The following is a 12,600-nucleotide window of genomic DNA, read 5'->3' on the forward strand; positions in this document are numbered from 1 at the left end:
GTGAGAAGAACTTGATGATTTGATTTTTTTTTTTTTTAACTTCCTGTGGGAAGTCAGGAAACAAAACAGTCTGGCACTTGGATACACAGCTGGAATCATTCTGGGAAAAGAAAACCAGATCAGGCCCACAAGTATTTCCTCATTCAGTAGCACAATTAGGAAGGTTTCTAAGGCAACAGCAGGTGTTTCTGACACATGGGGTAAGATGGGGCCAGTTCCTTTTTAACACGTGCAGGTTGGACTTTGCAGGTTGCTTTTTCTGGTACTAGCTTTTTCTGGTACCATAGGTGGATGTGGGGAATTCTAAGAAACTAGGGGATATCACAGCTGTCCTTGCAGTGTGATTTCGGGCTTGAGGTCACTGACAAGTAAGTGTTGTTGGTAAGGCGAGGGGAGTGGTGGGAGCTGTGCTTCGGCTCCTGGGTGCTGGAGCCAGTGGAGGCTGGAACCCCCCTGCCCAATGTCAGCAGCTGTTTCACTTGACACAAGATTGCAGCCCAGGGGTTGCAGGAGTAACGCCAGGAGGTGGAGTAATTTATATTTGTTCAGTGCTCAGGAGTTTGCAAAGCTCTTTTTGGGCTGTTTGCTTCTCTGAGCCACACAGCAACCCCTAAGGTGGGATTATCACCATGGTGCCCCATTAAGGAAATCCAGGTTAAAAGACTTGATGACGGCCACACAGTTAGAGAGCTGTGGAGCCAAAGCACAAACTCAAGGCTTCTGTTTTCAAATTACTTGCTGCACAGGACAGAATTCTGTGCAGACGCAGAATTTTGGGGGAGACTTGGCATGAACCACTTAGGGGCAAGGGGTGAGGGCAGTGCAAGTTGTCTCTGGGACTGGCATCCTACAGTCTGATCTCAGTGCCCTCACTGTCTAGAAAATGCTGCATTTTACAGTTCAGCTTTTTTTTTTTGAAGGTTATCCTTGGAAAGGATCTCTGATCAGTGGAAACGATTTGTTTTTGAGCTGATTAGCTCATTGAGCAAAACCATCAGTGCATGACTTTTTTTTTCCGATAAGAACAGATCTGGAAGGCTGTCCCAAGTTTGAACCCCCCCCCGGGGTCCCCCTTCCATGTCTGTTAGGAAGTTCTGTGGCCTCCCCTGCTGGGGACATGGCCCTGCCTTTGGCGTAGATCCACCAGCCCTGCGCTATCTTTTACCAGATCATGTACCCTGTGCTCGAGACCTGTGGGATCGATTTAGTCAAGATAAAAAGTAATGGAAAGAAGTTGAGACCAGAGATCAAAGCAACAGGTGCCAGATGGCCGGTCCGGCTGCACCCAGAAATGCTGCTTGCTTGGTTCTGATAGCAAAGCTCCAGCGCGTTCAGCCTGTGTCCCCACCCCAACCTCCTTTCAGTGCATTGTGGCAAACGGTGGGGTTCCAGGACTCCCGTGGGATGTCTTTGTCACCTCTCCCCTCTGCCCCACTCCCTTTTCTGTGATCCGTACCCTTGCACTTGTCTCTCATAGAGGATATGGCGTCAGTTCAGGTCACACACAGCAGCCGGTGGGTTTTGGTGGCCCACTCAGAGTTTCTCACAGCTTTGAGCTGAAATTTAAAAATGGGAAGATGCACCTAGATGTAGATTTCTGGCTTCCCTTTGGAGAGCGGAAGGGTCTGGGAAAGCTGGCAAGGTTGCAGGAGGGGCCTGGAATCAGCAGGGCAGCTTTCTAGCCAGACACACTCCCTGCCTGGTGCTTGGCCTCCTATTGCCGGCCTGGCCCTTGCAGGCCACTGGGTTTGGGACCTTTGATGGGGGTGAGAACTGCAGAGAGACAACTTTAAAAAGCAAAAGGAAAAAACAAAAGCAAATGTTCTTCCTTCTCAGATGCTGTTAGTGAAGAACCAGGGGCACTATTCCTCTTCTCTGTGCAAGGAACACAGACTGGCTCACGCATAGCTTTCTCACCTTGTTCCCTCCCAGCCAGATCACTTTCGAGTTGATGATATCGCTCCAGAAAAGGTGTTTTCTGCTGTACCTGTGAAGCTGTGCAGCCGCCTGCCCCGCAGCCCTCCCTCCTTCTCCCCTCCCAGCCACTTGGATCTGCAGTGGCTCCACCTGGGCTGGCACGCGCAGACCCCTGTGGCCAAGCTTTCCAGGCCCACAGAGTGGCCTGTCTCTCCTCCTTAGTCCATTGGTCTCTGCCTCTGTTCCACCACTCTCACCTATATTCATGATAAATTATTGTGAGTATTTTTGGCTTTTTAAAATGAAACTGAGTTACTTGAGAGTTAGGATCAGCTCTTACCTGTGAATGCCGTGTCTGGCTCATAGTAAGAACTCCACAAATATTTGCTCACATCCTGCTTACCCCATTTATCCTTCCTCCCTTGATGCGGGTCTCCCAGTGTTCTTGGCAATGCAATTGCTTCATAAGTATTGATTCAATAAGGGAGTGGAGAAATGGGAGCAGGCGGGGGTGAGGGGAAGAAGGCCCCGTTCTATGTCCCCATGTCTTCACTGACTCGTTCTCTCCTTCCTGTCTCCATCACTTTTTGAGCAAACGTTATTGTGAGCCATCTGAGAGCCAGTCTACTGGGCTTGGGTTGATGAAGATGAGTGAGAGATTCTTGTCTTCAAGGGATTGGTTTATTCTCACCCTCAACAACTCCCCACTCCTGCGTAGCAAACCCCGGAGGTCACCAGAGCAATGCCACATCCTCCCGGGCATCTTGGCAGTGGGAGGGGCTCTGGGCCAGGGCCCTGGTATTGAGGGGCCCAGGTAGTTGGACTCGTCACACCCTCCAGAAGCAAAAGCGCAAGGACTCTGGGTCCCCGAAGGATATCTTAGGAACCCCCAAGTTCTCTACTTTGAGATGTCCACGGTGGCCGGGGTCACTCTGAGAAGTGTTATTTTGGATTTGTCCCTCCCGTTGGGTGATGGAGTCAGACGCCGCCAGCAGTGGATGGCCGGGCTTCAGTGGCACCTTCTTAGTTGGTAGCTCTGTGGGCTGTGGGCAAAAGAGTTTCCTGTTCTTCCTTCTCCATATTAGGGACCCAGGGAAGTGCCTTGCTGCTTTCAGCCTCGCTGGTGGCTCTGAGGAGCGGGTGATGGCTGTGGCACTGGTGAGAGAAAGGGACCCGTAATTTCCAGGGGTGGGCGATGCTGCAGTAAACCCCACAAGGTGGCACTTGCCTGCCCAGCCTGAGATGCTGTGTGAGGGCGGTGAGGTGGGCCTCCCCAACCTGGAGGCAGAACAGGGAGGGACGGGATAATCAGCGTGCTTGCGTGGGCTCCTAATCTCTGGATCTCGGGCCTTATGGCTAAACACCTTATCCTCATCACAGCCCTCTGATAGGCCGAGCAGGTGGGGCAAAGATGTTGGTGAAATGGAAACACCCACACAGGGGTAGTATCCTTCCTGCTTCTGTCTGGAATTCATTTTATCTGTGAAATAGGGACCACTTAAGCTCATGCTGGTTTTACGCACTGGAGAGGATGTGGAGTGTACAGAGGGCCTTGATCTCTTTATTGTTTCAATTAAAGACCAGTGTGATGTGCAGAGGGCTTTGATTTCAGAAGAACAGAGCCATGTAAGGGTTTGTTTGCCCATTTTACAGATAAGGAAAATTGAGTCCCCAAAAGAACATCTGGCCTCCAGCTATTTGGCAAAGTTGGTAGTAGGGTTCTGAGCACTCCTCGTTTGGGACATGTTTGTCTGGCACATGCCGGCAGTGCCTTCTGAAATGGGAGCCCCATGAGCAGAGGAGGTACCAGCTTGGTGGAGGCCCCCAGTCCCTTTCCCAGACTCAGCCTCCGTGTAGGGGGGACTCCTGGCCTGTTAGAAGCCTGACATTGTGGCAGGCACTGTTTTCACGTGGATCTCCCCTGCGGAGCTGGCCAGAGCTTGGGCACTCTTCTCATGAGCCGTGGCCGTGACGTTCAGCCTCTTGGTCTTGACAGTGTGTGACGCTGCCTCCCTCTGTAACGTGCATTGTCACATCACTACAAATCTGAAGCCTAAATCCCAGCATGAAGACTCCTGTCTTGTGCACCTGGGTGTCACCTGTCCCGCTGTGTCCACACAGAGCCAAGTCTTAGGAAGTGCCCTTGGGGTCCTGTGCGGGGACTCACTCTGTAGAAACAGCACTGCCTGTGTTCTCCTCCTGCCTCTGCTGTGACTGGGTGACAAGGGCCTTCCTCCCCTGGGGTCTTTGCTTTTCCTCTGTCAAATGGGGTTGCATCCACCTGAGTTCCCCCAGAGTGGTGGGGAAAGGGGAAAATAGGATAATAGATGCCAAACTCGTCAGACCCGGGTAGCCTAGTTAAAATGAAAACTTCATTAAAAATTAAGAATCAGCCAGGCGCGGTGGCTCATGCCTGTAATCCCAGCAGTTAGGGAGGCTGAGGCAGGTGGATCACTTGAGGTTGGGAGTTCAAGATCAGCCTGATCAACATGGAGAAACCCTGTCTCTACTAAAAATACAAAATTAGCTGGGCGTGGTGGCACATGCCTGTAATTCCAGCTACTGGGGAAGCTGAGGTTGGAGAATCACTTGAACCCGGGAAGTGGAGGTTGCAGTGAGCCAAGATTGCACCGTTGCACTCCAGCCTGGGCAACAAGAGTGAAATTCCATCTCAAAAAAAAAAAAAAAAAAAGAATTGGCCGAGTGCAGTGGCTCACACGTATAATCCCAGCACTTTGGGAGACTGAGGCAGGTGGATCACTTGAGGTCAGGAGTTCAAGACCAGCCTGGCCAACATGGTGAAACCCCCATCTCTACTTAAAATACAAAAATTAGCCAGGCTGGTGTCAGGCATCTGTAATTCCAGCTACTCAAGAGGCTAAGGCAGGAGAATCGCTTGAACCTGAGAGGTAGAGATTGCAGTGAGCTGAGATTGCACCACTGCACTCCAGCCTGGGCGACAGAACAAGACTCCATTAAAAAAAAAAAAAAAAAGAATACTGGAGATTCTGCGGTTCTAGGTCTGGAGGAGGACTTAGGACTCAAGGACTCTAAAAAGAGGCACGTGTTGAGAATTCCTGGACCAGTAAAGACATTGCCATTCCAAACTGCATGACCTTGGGCAAGTAACGTCACCTCTCTCAGCCTCCCCTGTGAGGTTGGGGTGATATTGACGCCCACTGTGTAAGAGGGTTGCCAGTGTCATAGCAGCAAATGCTTAGTGGTGCTTAGTATGTTCCTCACACTGCTCTGTTTTACAGAGTGAGAAACTGAGGCACAAAGGGGTTCGATGGCACAGCTAGTAAGTGGCAGACCTGGGTTCATCCTGAGGCAGTTCGGCTCCAGAGTCTCATCTCTTAACCTCTAGACCAGTGGCTCTCAAAGTGTGTTTCAGGGGGACTCCTGGAGGTTTCCAAAAACCCTTTCAGGACATCCATGAGGTTAGAGTGGTTTTCATCATCATTCTGAGACATGACTTTCTTTCGTCACCCTCTTTTCTTGCATGAGTGTACAGTGCAGTTTTCAGAGGCTGCATGGCCCATGATCATGTCGTCATTCAGGAAGCTAATGGAAGGTGTTGTTTGTGTATTCTTGTGTTTTAAAAATTTCTCGGCTGGGTGTGGTGGCTCACACCTGTTATCCCAGCACTTTGGGAGGCCAAGGCAGGAGGATTACTTCAGTACAGGAGTTTGAGACCAGCCTGGATCAAATAGTGAGACCCCATCTTTACAAAAAATTAAAAAAATAAATTAGCTGGGTGTGTGGTGGCACATGCCTGCTAGTCCTGGTTACTCAGGAGGCTGAGGTGGGAGGATTGCTTGAATCTGGGAGATGTGAGGCCGAAGTGAGCTGAGTTCATGCCATTGCACTCTAGCCTGAGCGATAGAGCGAGACCTGGTTTCAAAAATCTTTTCTTCCACTTTTAATTTCTAACATGGTAAATACCGATAGCTATAATCCACATAAACAAAACTCTTTGGCGTCCTCCGTAACATTGGGAGCGAAAAGGGTTCCTGAGACCAAAAAGTTTGTGTTGTTGGAGGCTGTGTTAACCTTATTCAATGTGATACTTGTTGAACATCTGGTGGCACCTCCCATGGTAAGCAGCTGGGCGGGGGAGTTGGTGCCTGTCCCAGGGAATCTCGGCTCTTCTCGGGGCCTCCCCACACGTGGGGCCTCCCCACACGTGAGACCTCCGAGTATGAGACTGAGTCCTGAACCTGCTGGACAGATGGTGGTGCTGACTGTGCTGTGTGTGTGTGGTCGGCCAGCTGCCCGCGACAGAGCTTCCGTCCTCCACTTGGCTGCACCTGTGGTGCTGTGCCCTGACTGCGGAGTGAGCAGATGCTTGGTGGCGGGCCTCCCCTGGGGTGGAGCCGGTGTGGGTGCAGCTGCTGTGGCCCGGCAAGTCCTGTTCCAGGCCAGGCCTGGCACGGAGCCAGCACTTTGCCTGTGCTATTCCACTGAACCTCGCACCCGCCCTGTGAGGGAGGTGCTGTTGTGAGTCTTATTTTACTGGTGAAGAACTCAAGGCTCAGGGAGGTTCCACCTGTGCGAGGGGCGGGGCCTGGACTCGAGCTGTCTCTGGCTGGCTGGAGCCTGCTCCCCTGATGTGTTTCAGTATCTCCTGTTTGTGGCCAATTCATTTGGGTTTGGATTTGGAGTGTGCTGCCAGTGTTCCTCCCAGAGTTCTGCTCCAGCCCAGGCCAACTGCAGGCTGCTCTTCCACTGCGCCAGTGCCAGCTTTTACTTCTTTTTTTTTCTTCTTTTTTTTTGAGACCGAGTCTCTCTCAGTTGCCCAGGCTGGAGTGCAGTGGCATGATCTGCACTCACTGTAACCTCCGCCTCCCGGGTTCAAGTGATTCTCCTGCCTCAGCCTCCTGAGTAACTGGGATTTAGGCATGCGCCACCACGCCAGGCTAATTTTGTATTTTTAGTAGAGACAGGGTTTCACCATGTTGGCCAGGCTGGTCGCGAACTCCTGACCTTAGGCGATCTGCCTACCTCGGCCTCCCAAAGTGCTGGGATTACAGGCATAAGCCACTGCGCCTGGCCCAGCTTTTACTTATTTTCATTATTTTATTTCATTTTACAGTTTTTACAATCAGATGCTATATTACCTAGGCTGGTCTTGAACTCGTGGCCACAAATGAGCCTTCCACCTTGATCTCCCAAAGTGTTGAGATTACAGGTGTGAGCCACCATGTCTGACCTGGCTCTGGGGCTTTTAGACCAAGGGTTTTGGAGCAGTAAGGTGATGTGTGGACAGAAGGCAGGTTTGAATTTTGGCTCTGCCGTTTGCTGGCTGTGACTCTAACCTTTCTGATACCCTGTCTGCATATGACATGGCTGCTGCTACCTCTCCTTGTTAGGGGAGAACGGCACAGGGAAAGCTGACGTTGTCCTTGCTCAGAAACCAGGGATCTCCACTGTGATACGACTGGCATGGAGCTGTTATCGTCCCAAAATCTGGCCCTGGACCAACTGTGTCAGTCTCTCCAGGAGGAATTCCGGATTTCTGGACCCTGCCCTGACCTACTGATGCAGAGCTCTGTGGGAGGGGCCGGCCACCTGTATCCTCAGTGAGCTTTCCTGGCATTCAGGTGCACACTGAAGTTTGGCAATCCCTGCTTAGAGGTTGGGGCCACTTTTAACCCTCAGGACATAACAAACACTGGTCACGTCCCTGTATGGGTAGCTCTTTATCAGTGGCCATATGATTTGTTGTTTAAACCAGGGCACCCTTGAGCGGGTGAGGGGTCCCCTGAGGAGTGCACTGGGACTTCCTGGTACATGGGAACATGTATCGTTTCTCAGTCCTCCTCTTATCTTTCTGATGGCCCTGGGAGATGTCATTCCCTTCCCTGCTGCAAATGGGGAAACTGAGACCTGGAGAAGGTTGCATCTGACCACACAGCTGTAACCTTGGTCCTTGATTCTAGAACGCCTTCTCAGCTGGGTTGTCAGCCTTGGCTCACCGTAGCTGAGTCCTGGTGCAGGTGGGCTGTGGAGGACCCTAGATTTCTGTGGTGCTGGAATCTTTTGAAAACTAACATAACCTTTGTAATGAGAAAAACCAACGTGAAAGCTATGGAGCTGGACATGGTGGCGCACACCTGTAATCCCAGTGCTTTGGGAGGCCAAGGCAGGAGAATCGTTTGAGCCCAGTAGTTCGAGACCAGCCTGGGCAAACTAGTGAGACCCTGTCTCTACAAAAATTGTAAAACTTAGCTGGAGGTGGTAACGCACGCCTATAGTGCCAGCTATCAGGAGGTTGAGGTGGGAGGATCATCTGAGCCCAGGAAATCAAGGCTGCAGTGAGCCCTGTTTGTGCCATTGCTCTCCAGCCTAGGCAACAGCGAGACCATGTCTAAAAAAAAAAGCAAAAAAAAAAAAAAAAAAAAAACCTATGGAATGCACCTCTGGAAAAGATACCAGATGAAAATGGAGGACCCTGTCAGCAGAAAGGAAGCAGGTGCTGGGTGTATTTGTGCTTCCTGTCTTCAGTCCTTGGGGTTCCCTCCTGGGCCTGGCTGTGACCCATCTACCACACAGACAATTGATGGCCCTCTAGGCAGAGTGACAGGGAGAGGGCTGCTGACACCAGCTATCCGTCAAAGCAGATGTCCTCTTTGGGTCAGTCAATTTCCTTCCTTCCTGATTGCCTGCGAGGCCAACTGGCTGAATTTTTTTTTTTTTTCCTGCTCCTATGAGGGTGCACATATGACAGTCCATTTTGGTGACACATGGAGAGGGCTGCAGTTGAGGGGAATTCTGGAGGGAAACCTGAGGTTTCTGGAGCACTAAATGTAACAAGCAGTGACATAGTTGAACCGGTGATGTCGAAGCCAGCAAAGCCCCCATGTGAGGAGCTTGGTGTATTTCTGGTTCGGACAGAAATAGACACCTACCAGAGGGCATGATGGCATCAGTGCTTGCAGGCAGCCTTGGGCCAGACTTAGTCTCTGTCCCTGCTGCCTGGCCCTCTCCTCCTGCCTTTTCCTCTCTGCTCCCTGGGGAGCTCCATCTAGCACCCGAGGCTTGTGGTTTTGCTTCTGGCTGCAAGTACTTTCACATATCCTGTTGCTCAGGAGAGGGTGGAGGAAGCAGCTCCTTGGTCTCCCTGGGGAGGGGGTGGGCTGAGCCGCAGGAATGTGCTCTCAGAGATCTCTGCCCCTCCTCGAGCTTCCCAGTGGGGTGGTATTATCGCAGGAAAACTCCAGTTTGTTTTTGGTAAATCATATGTACAGGCTCGGGGGTCCCTTCCTGTTGGGCTGCCCGTTCGTTACTTTGGTGTCGCTGTGTTCACAGGGAAGGATGGAGACGCTGAAGGATAAGACCCTGCAGGAGCTGGAGGAGTTGCAGAATGACTCGGAGGCGATTGACCAGCTGGCCCTGGAGTCCCCTGAGGTAGAGGGAGGCTGGTATGGGGTCCAACAGAGGCCTGCAGATGAGGCTTGTTAAGAGGCACTTGTGAAGGATGCTGGCTTATTGGAAGTTGTGGCCAAATTCATCCCCCTTTTCTGTGAACTTCATCCTGGTTTGGACTCAGAGGAATCCCTGAGGCTTCAGACCAGTTCCTGGGAGTTCTTGGCAGTGCTAGGGAGTCCGCGCCTCCTGGTGCCTTCCCAGGACCCAAATGTCCCAGGTCCCCACACTGTCGTTCCAGCCCAGATCTGGAGGCAGCTCCTCAAAGCACTGGCGTGGTTTTGTACCCACTTTTCCCCAAGAGCCTTGTGCGAGCCTGTATCTCCAGGTGACTCTCAGGCTTCTAGGAGCCATTCTCGGGCTGAGATCTGGCTCATCTCCCATCGGATCCTGTTTCTCCTCATAATTGCTCCCTAATCCTCTTGCTCTTAATCACAGAGTCCCTGTGGAAACAAACAGAATCCTGCCTGTGCAGAGATTTACACTTAATAAAAGATGTTCCTTGCCCCGTATCTCCTGTGACCCTGGGATGTCCCCTGCGAGATGGGAGAGGTGAGGCCACACAGCCAGAAATACCCACGGTCACCCATTGAGTGACTGCAGCTCATCCATTGTTCTGGAAGCTCCCACTTCCTGTCCCTAATGTGAGGGAGAGACACGAATGCAAGTCATGCCAGTCATTTGGTTTGTATTTGGAGTACATGTTTACTTGCATGGATGAGCAGGTATGGTGCATCTCTTCTGTGAACTTGTAGTATTTTGAAAGAAAGAATGACGCTCCCCCATCCAGTGTCTCTGTGCTTCCATGCCATGGCAGGGCACCAGGCCGGTGAGTCCCCTGCTTCTGTTCTGGCTTGCACTCTTGCCGCCTGCTGCCTGCTCTACTTCCTAAGTGAGGAATCTTCACTGGGGTTGGAGGTGACTGAGCATTGGGTTTAAAAGACCTCCTGGTGGGCAGATTGTGAGGAGAGGTGGACACCATGGGGCACATCCTGCCACCCTAGGGCTTTTTCAGTCCTCAGCAAGGACATGGAGCAAAGCTTGCTTGTCGAAGCCCCAGGGCCGACTCAAATGGCCTGTGAGGCTGTGAGCTCTGCCAGGGCATTGCTCCTGCCTGGCCTGGTGCTAGGCACAGTGCGGCTCTGCCTGCATTCCTTGGTCACATATGAAGCACTGTGAGTGTGGTGCCATGGGAAGCTCAAGGCCTGCCTCTAGAGTGTGCAGAACTGAGCAGGCGGACAGAATTGTGACAAAGCAGAGAATCATGGGAAATGTGAGCAGAAGTGACCTCTTGGGCAGAAGGCATTTGTATTTTGTGGTGTGCAGCCACACCTGTCCCATCGATCTGAACTCTCTGAGGGAAAAAAACACTCGTGGATCAGGGGGAAATGAAGCAGGACAAGCCACTTAGACTTCAGACCACTGGCAAACTTTTTTATCATGGGCTGTAAGACAGTAATTGAGTCACTGTGGGTTTGTGAGAAGAGACAGGAGCTCTCTCTTAGTTTGGGGCATGGACGCGGCTTGGAGAGAAGGGAGGTGGCAGGGGCTCTCCATGTAGAAGAGTGTGCATGGAGGGGCGTGTGGAGGGGAGCTACTTTGGGGTGGGGGCCGGATGTAGAAAGGAAACACTGTAACTTAGTAAGGATAGTTAATCAGAGTGGTTTTATCTCCCACTTTGCAATTTTTTAAAAGTTTTATTTTTTTAGGCAGGGTCTTACTTTGTTGCCCAGGCTGGAGTGCAGTGGCACCATCATGGCTCACGGCAGCCTCGACCTCCTGAACTCAAACAGCCCTCCACCTCAGCCTCCCGAGTAGCTGGGACTACAGGTGCACACCACCACACCTGGCTAAGTTTTAAATTTTACATAGCAACTTTTAAGAACTTAGATACTTCTTGTCGAGTTTTGCTGTAGATTCAAAGAAAATTGATAATTATCTGTAAAGGTTAGTAGCGACTCCTTCCTTTTCTAGCTATATATCTGTATGAGTATAGATTCTTCCTGCTTATTTCCACCAAAGTAATATACTAGGACAGACTGAATTCAGAAGCAGCAAAACATGTGAAAACAGCTTTTATTTACCTATTTTTAGTCTTACCTGTTTTCAGTGACGGGGAGGACTTCACACTGAACCTCTAATATGCATCGATATGCAATTTTTAAGATTGATGCATATTTTGCATATTTATGGGGTAGATCCAAGTCTTTGTTGCATGCATAGAATGTGTGATGATCAGGCTGGGCGCGGTGGCTCACGCCTGTAATCCCAGCACTTTGGGAGGCCAAGGTGGGTGGATCACCTGAGGTCAGGAGTTCGAGAGCAGCCTAGCCAACATGGTGAAACCCTGTCTCTACTAAAATTACAAAAATTAGCTGGGCATGGTGGCACATGCCTGTAGTCCCAGCTACAAGGAAGGCTGAGGCAGGAGAATCACTTGAACCCAGGAGGCAGAGGTTGCAGTGAGCCGAGATTGCGCCATTGTACTCCAGCCTGGGCAACAGAGCGAAACTCTGTCCAAAAAAAAAAAAAAGAATGTGTAATCATAAGGTCAGGGCATTTGGGGTCTCCATCACCTTGAGTATTTGTGGTTTGTGTGTGTTGGGAACATTTTATGCTTCTTGCTACTTTGAAATATACTATACATTGTTGCTGACCATAGTTACCCTACTCTGCTGTTGAACATTAGAACTTATTTCTTCTAACTGTATGTTTCTACCCATTGACCCACTTCATGGAGAAAGATGTCAGAAGGCTGTGGGGACAGGGAGCAGAAATAAGTAGGGCAAGATTTAGGGGAAAATGATACAGCGTAGATTTGTTGGTTTAGACACAATGAAAAGGCAGTGGATGTATAGGAAGGCCAGAGGGTCCATGGGGCCCTGCAAGGGGTGGGTGAGCAGGAGGGCTTTAGGCCTTTCACTCTGGGTCAGCCATGTAAATAAAGTTTCCATGGCTAATAAAAATTAGATTGAGAGTCACGTATGGTGGTTAGTGCCTGTAATCCCAGCTATTGGAATGATGAGATGGGAGGATTGCTCGAGGCCAGCCTGGGCAACATAGGGAAACCCCATCTCTACAGAAAATAAAAGAACTTAGGCGTGGGGGTACGTGCCTGTAGTCCCAGCTACTGGAAGGGCTGAGGCTGAAAGATCGCTTGAGCTCAGGAGTTCGAGGCTGCAGTGACCTATGGTCATGCCACTGCACTCCAGACGACAGAATGAGACCATGTCTCTGGAAGGCAACAGCATGGGC

The 12,600-nt window shown here is 50.8% G+C and overlaps 1 protein-coding gene across 7 annotated transcripts in view; it reads left to right on the forward strand.

Annotated features, from left to right (window-relative positions):
* VPS37C (VPS37C subunit of ESCRT-I) overlaps positions 1–12,600 on the forward strand; it is a 30,690-nt gene that overhangs the window by 12,870 nt on the left and 5,220 nt on the right. For 5 of the 7 annotated variants that reach the window (XM_073015743.1, XM_073015734.1, XM_007996458.3 and 2 more), the window contains one exon: positions 9,229–9,327. In XM_073015743.1, the coding sequence (XP_072871844.1) occupies positions 9,235–9,327 (93 nt within the window). In that variant the 5' untranslated portion in view covers positions 9,229–9,234. Of the gene's footprint in view, positions 1–6,927; positions 7,521–9,228; positions 9,328–9,355; positions 11,176–12,600 lie in introns of those variants that run through there. The other 2 variants (XM_007996468.3, XM_073015750.1) reach the window with 2 other exon arrangements.

The sequence above is a fragment of the Chlorocebus sabaeus genome, chromosome 1 (assembly GCF_047675955.1).
Source record: "Chlorocebus sabaeus isolate Y175 chromosome 1, mChlSab1.0.hap1, whole genome shotgun sequence".
Taxonomy (NCBI): Eukaryota; Metazoa; Chordata; class Mammalia; order Primates; family Cercopithecidae; genus Chlorocebus; species Chlorocebus sabaeus.